Source organism: Notamacropus eugenii, chromosome 6, assembly GCF_028372415.1.
Source record: "Notamacropus eugenii isolate mMacEug1 chromosome 6, mMacEug1.pri_v2, whole genome shotgun sequence".
In the NCBI taxonomy this organism is placed as follows: domain Eukaryota; kingdom Metazoa; phylum Chordata; class Mammalia; order Diprotodontia; family Macropodidae; genus Notamacropus; species Notamacropus eugenii.
This window is the reverse complement of record NC_092877.1, coordinates 26412726-26418725: the sequence shown is the minus strand read 5'-3', so window position 1 is coordinate 26418725 and position 6000 is coordinate 26412726. Positions and strand designations below refer to the sequence as shown.

At 40.2% G+C, this 6000-nt stretch overlaps 1 protein-coding gene across 1 annotated transcript in view; it reads left to right on the top strand.

Moving 5' to 3' along the window:
* Nucleotides 1–434: 434 nt before the first annotated feature.
* LUZP2 (leucine zipper protein 2) overlaps nt 435–6000 on the top strand; it is a 743524-nt gene continuing 737958 nt past the window's right edge. The window contains exon 1 of the mRNA XM_072619311.1: nt 435–959. Coding sequence (XP_072475412.1) covers nt 898–959 — 62 coding nt within the window. The 5' untranslated portion in view covers nt 435–897. The remainder of the gene's footprint in view (nt 960–6000) is intronic.

Sequence of the window (6000 nt, the reverse complement as noted above, 5' to 3'; positions counted from 1 at the left end):
TGGAAAAGGGACACATTCATTCATGTATACTTGAAGAGTTTCACTAGAGGACAAAGCAGGTGACCAAGCTGGAGTCACCAAACTCTGCTAGCTGGTGGGGAAGAGGGTAGCTTTATTGGAAGCTAGGTGAGAATCAGAAAGCTGAAGGAGGAAGAAAACAAATCTTAATTACCTTGAACCGTCTTTACAGTTTCTTTTCACAAGTGAAAGGCTTCGATATGGCATGATGGGTCATGATGCATCTTGAACAGCTGATCCTTTCCTAAAAGGCTTATCAATTTGATTTCTCATAAGAATAACATTTTAAATCCTCTCTCATCAAACCCAGTCCTTGTACTTGCAGTTTTAATGGGTTGCTTAAAACCTGTCTGTTACTTTAAACACTGCCTACTCCTTCCTCCTCAGTGGAGCTCAGCTCACCTTCTGCCAAGTGATGCTGATTTAATTAGCTGGAGCATTGCTTTTGAGCAGAGTTGCAGGCTTGGGACCTCCGTGCCCGGTGCTGCCCGTGGTCCTAGCTCTATCTCCCTGGTCGCTGCTTAAACTGCTAGTAATAACAAATCCTTCAGGACATCAATAGAGTCGCCGCTTTGCTGGAGGCTGGCAGGAGGCTTGCAGAGGCAGCTTCGTTGCCTGTGACATCACTCCTTGGAGCTCAGCCCCCCATTCGAAGCTCTTTTCCTTAGGCAATCTGTAGATCCGTCTGCCTGCCTGCTTTCGAGATCTGAAATCCTTCGTGGAAGGGAACTGTCTTCTCTCAGCAGCCAGGCTTTGCAAATCAGAGAATCAGGAGGAGAGAAAGCTAGAGGGAGAACCTGAAAGAACTGAGAACAGACAAGGAGAAGGTAGAGGGAGAAAGAGAAAGAGAAGAAAGAACGTAAGGGACTGGGCTACAGGATGAAATTCCTCACTGCATTCTACTTGTTTCCTCTCTTCCCAGCGCTGGTCTTCAGCACCAGGTGAGTAAAAAAAGAGCTTTGACTCCCTCTTGCACTGGCTGCTAGGAGGGAAGCTGCATCTGAGGGTCAAAAGAAACAGAATTTCTTCCATCCTTCCCCTCCCCGCCTCCTAAGTTGGGAGAGGTATTTGTCAATTGCAGTTTCCCCAACACTTTGGGGAGACTGAAGCCCTTGCTTGCCTAGGGATACCAGCCCTAGGGAGAAAGTGTCAAAAGTACAGAGACAGAGCTCAAAGGACAAAAGAAAATATTGCTAGTCATAGGAGTAGTGAGCACCTAACTGCCGATTAGTCATACATAGGGAGATCCAACTAAGGGGTTGGAATAAAACAACAGAGAGGGACTTAGCACATAAGGTGTCCCGATACTATCATGGTATTAACAGTCAGAACCAGCTCTCCCATTTGACAAAAAGCCCATTTTAAGGTGTGTTGTGCCAGATGTGGTTGGTGAACAGCTGCCAGACATGATGGAAAGATACAAAAGTTCCTAGAATCTCGAAATCATCCATTCTCTTTTTAAACCTGGTACTGGGAGACATGGTGAGGACACCTATGCATTTTCCTAAAGTCTAAGTAAAATCTGAGTTAATTAAATGACACAGAAGGCGATTAAAAGTTAGAAGCAGCTCAGCTCCCTGAACACTCACTGGCCCTGCTGTTGCAACTTGCAGTCAGATACAATTAGACTACACTGCACTCTCATTGGTCATAGACAAGGCATTAAGCCTGGGCACAGAGTAGCTATTTTTAGTGGAAGTTTGAAATAAGGTTGGTAGACATGAATGTTGTGATTTCCTATTGTTAGGTTCTCAAACATGTTGATTGGCTCTTTGTTTTCTCAAGTGGTGAGTTAAAAAGAGACAAAACTAAGTCTCCACACTTGGTTTCTGACTTCCGAAACTGTTTATTTATATGGGTTTCTTTTTCTGAACTATTCAATTAACATCCTATTAAAAAAAAAAAGTAGGATGAGATTTTCTTTCTAACAGAGGAGATTGTGTTCCTTAGTCTGATGATACATTGGAAGGATCAACAGCAGAAGAAAATCTTGGGAGAGAGAGAAAGAGAAAGGAGAGAGTGAGAGAGAGAGAGGAGGTGGAGGAGAGGGGAAATCCCCAATATTACATTTGCTGGGTGTCTTTTCTAATTAAGGGCTTTTAATGTTATGATTCAAGTTTAGAGTATACTGTAACTATTGTGAATGTCTGGATTCTTCTTTGATGCCTCCTGACATTCATTGTGAGCCCTTGTATTGTCATGTCCCTATTACTCAAAGATCCCTCTAGAGAAAAGTGTAGTGCTTAAACTGAATATTTCTTCAGGTCCCTAGCACTGAGTATCTTGAAATTGATATGGTCACTTAAACTCATGTGCACAGTCTTGCAATGGTATTGGACAGTTAAAAAAATCCAACTTTTGCTTCTATATGGAAGCTTTCCCTTTCAAAATAAAAAAACCACAACAACTGTAATTTAAATGCCTCAGAAATCTTTAGTTTCTGACTATTTTAACTCTTGGTTAATATGATGTGGAAAATTGACACCACTGACTTCTTTTTTTTGTAAAAATGTTAATGAATTTCTATGAGGATAAAGTCTTTAATATTGGATATGAATGTCATCATCTTCACTAGGAAATTAGAGCATAAAATCCTTCTTGGATCACTTTGGAAATGAAACTTCTCCAATATAGGTTTGATCCCAAGAATTTGACTTCTGTTCTCCATCAAGTCTTTGCAGAGCCTGCTCCCCAGGGTACCAGATTGGGCATATTTCAGATAAAGAGTCTGGGAACTGGAGGAGAGATACCTACAAACTGTAACAAATCTTCTAAGTGGGATGCTGTTACATTGGACTCACTGATCTTACTGGCTGGTTGAAGTATCCGGTAATTTCATGTGTTCTGCCTTTTGGAAAATGAAAATCATGCTTCAAATGTCATTTTAAACAAAACAATTATGTGCTGATCATCTCAAACAGGAAACTATCCTTTCAGGGATATTTAAACATTTTTGGAAATGTATGGTTTCTGTATAAGGTGCTGCCCTGAAAGGCATGTGCTCTAGGAAATCAGATCTGCTCTTTTACATCCAACAGAAGGGTCCAAAAATGCTGCCTCTCAGGTAGATGAATGGGAGAAAGTTTTCTAGCCTGAGATGTCCTTGGAAAGATACAGCTGCAGTGAACTATTTGACCAGAACTGATCTGATTAGTAAGACAGTGCTATTTTTTTCCCTTGAGTCAGTGGCTGATGTAGTCTTCCTGTGGTCAAGTTCTTTAAGTATGGGTACTGTAGAGAAGAGAATCCTATTTGGAAGTGCATTTGCATCAACATTACTTACCATGTACATGAGCTATTGAAACTCAATGACTGTTATTTCTAATAGTTCTAAAGTTCTAAAATGCACATGTGCATTTTAAAGGAAATTTATGCTTGCTGAAGAAATAGATATTAATTTTTAAAATTTAGTTGATGGCATGGAAGGAGAGGACTGATTCTAATTTTTTTTTTTATTATTGTAGGTTTTGTAAAAACTCAAAGGTCTCTTTTTATCTGCTTCCCCTACCCCCTTTTTATTCTCCCTGTTGATTCTGGAAACAGAAATAAAGGTACAGGACCATTTCTCTTTTTTTTTATCAGAATAAATAATTTCAGTTTGCCCCCTTGAAAGTTTTTTTCCCAACAGGGAAGTTTCTCTTTTTTCCCTTTTCTAGTCTCTAATGTGAAGAGTTTGCTCTTTTAATAAGAAGCCCTATTGCAATGAAGAATATGACTTAATTTGTTGGCAACTAGCTTGCCAACTCTGGTGCTGGCCTATAAACTCAACAAAATACAGCTTAATCACATAAATAATGGGGCTAATACAACATCCCATTAGCCTAGGACTCAATAAGAGAACAGTAAAAACAAGGAAACTTCTCTTTGGGAGTTTAATAGATGAGGCATAGAGGGTGACTGAATGCATTAATGACATTATTTTGTAGAAATATCCCATAGCTGTTACAGATCAACTGGTGCCTAACTCCACAGGAGAGATTTTGAAAACTCAAGGCTGGATCTTTAGCTGTCATTGGTGACAAAGTTTCCCCGGGCAGCAGGAGAAGGCTTATACCATAGTTTTTGAAATATTCTGTCTCTCTGACTGTCTGTCTGCTCCTCTATCTCTGCCCCTCTTGTCTGTTTGTCTCACTGTTTTCTTTCTTTCTCTTTTGGTCTCTCTTTCTACCTCTCTAGGTCTCTATTTCTCTCTATCTCTATCTCTGTGTGTTTCTGTCTCTGTGTCTGTCTCTCTTTGTCTCTGCCTCTCTCCCCCACTCCTTTCTCTGTCTCTGTCTCTATCTCTCTTTCTCTGTCTATTCTTCTCTCTCCCTCTCTCCCTTGGCTGTTTATGCTTCTGTCTGTTGCTTCTTCTCTCTCTTTGTCTATACCTCTCTCTCTGTATCTCTGTCCAACCATCCATCCATCCCTCTATCTGTTTCCTTTCCCCCTCCTTCCCTCAGTTGTGATTTTTAGCTGTGGTTAAATGCCTGCTACCTTTAAGTTCCCCTTTTAATGACTTGCTAGGGAGGCTACATAATGGGGGGGGAGTGAAAGTCACTAACCAATTATTCTGCATCAAGAAAGGCCCTGAGGCAGATGGCCTCTTACAGACCTCCCACTAAATGTCACCTTAGAGATGTCAGTAGGGTCTGTGGATTTTTAGCCAACACACCACTTGCTTCCTTTGGCATCTAATTTTAAGATGTGCTATACATTTATAACGCCCTTGGCTACTATTTACTTGGTTCTCCTTTTGCAGTTTCAACTCAATATGTATGTTTGGAAGGTCAAATAGTATAGAATGATTGAATGGTCATTGAGGAATGGAAAGAGTTCTAGACCCAGAGAAAGTAGGTCTAAATTCCTGTCTCTATTCTGGTCCTTGATATCTATGCAACATTGGGCAAGCACCTTGCTTTCTCTGAACTTCAATTTCTTCTCTAAAAGGAAAAATAAGAGCATTTGCCCTACTTGCTTCTCAGGGTTCCAAAAGCTTTGTGAATCTCAGAGTGGTTTAGAAATGGGCTTTTGTCATCTAGGTGTCATGCTTTTTAACAAACTGGGTACAACACACATGGAGACAGATGTAAGCGATTGAATCTGCAACAGTTTCTATGGCCCAAAAATATGTCTTTAATAGATTACTATAATTTACAGGGTATTTTTAAAAATAAGCAGGTTTTCCAAAGAAAAATTCTGAATTTGATTTTGCTAAAGTTACAAAGAATTCATTCAATATATCCTATCCAAATTGGGACTCCTCTAGTGTACCCAGTTATCTTTATGATAAAGATAACCCCATCTCTTAAAGGAACTTTTCCACCCTTTCCCTAGTATTTAGTCTCTCTCAGTTTCCTGACTTCCATCCTGCTATCCCTAAACATGTCTAGATTTTTCCTAGCCTTAGAAACAAACAAACAAAAATTACTTCCCTTGATACTACCATCTCTTCAAGTTCTTTTCTACATCTTTCTTCTTTTCACAGGTAAACTCTATATCTGCGCAGTTCTACTTTCTCAACTCCTTTTTGGTTCTCAGCCCCTTCCAATCTGGTTCTCCTCCCTGCCCCTTGACTGAACTACCTCCTGCAAAATTGGCCTCTTTATTTTAAAATCAAATAGTCTTTTCCAGTTGTCATCTTTTTTGACTTCTCTGTAGTTTTTGTTGTTGTTGACTACCTTCTCCTTCTAGACTGTTCCCATAGAACCGTCCATCTCTCCTGGCCTTCTTTCAGCATGACTTGACATTCTCAGTCACCTATTGATTCCCAATGTCTTTGGTTTACCTCAGTGGTCTATCCTGAGCCCTCTACGTCTCCTTTGTGTGATCAGCTTCCTGTGTGTATAATGATCCCCATTATGCTTATCACTCTCAAATTTAGATATCTACACCTCATCTACTTACTGAGCTCTGGTTCTGAATCTCGACCTGTCTACTGAATCTCCTCCTCTGATTGGTTAGTTTATCCCTGGTCCTCCATTTAAGGAAGTGCACATACCA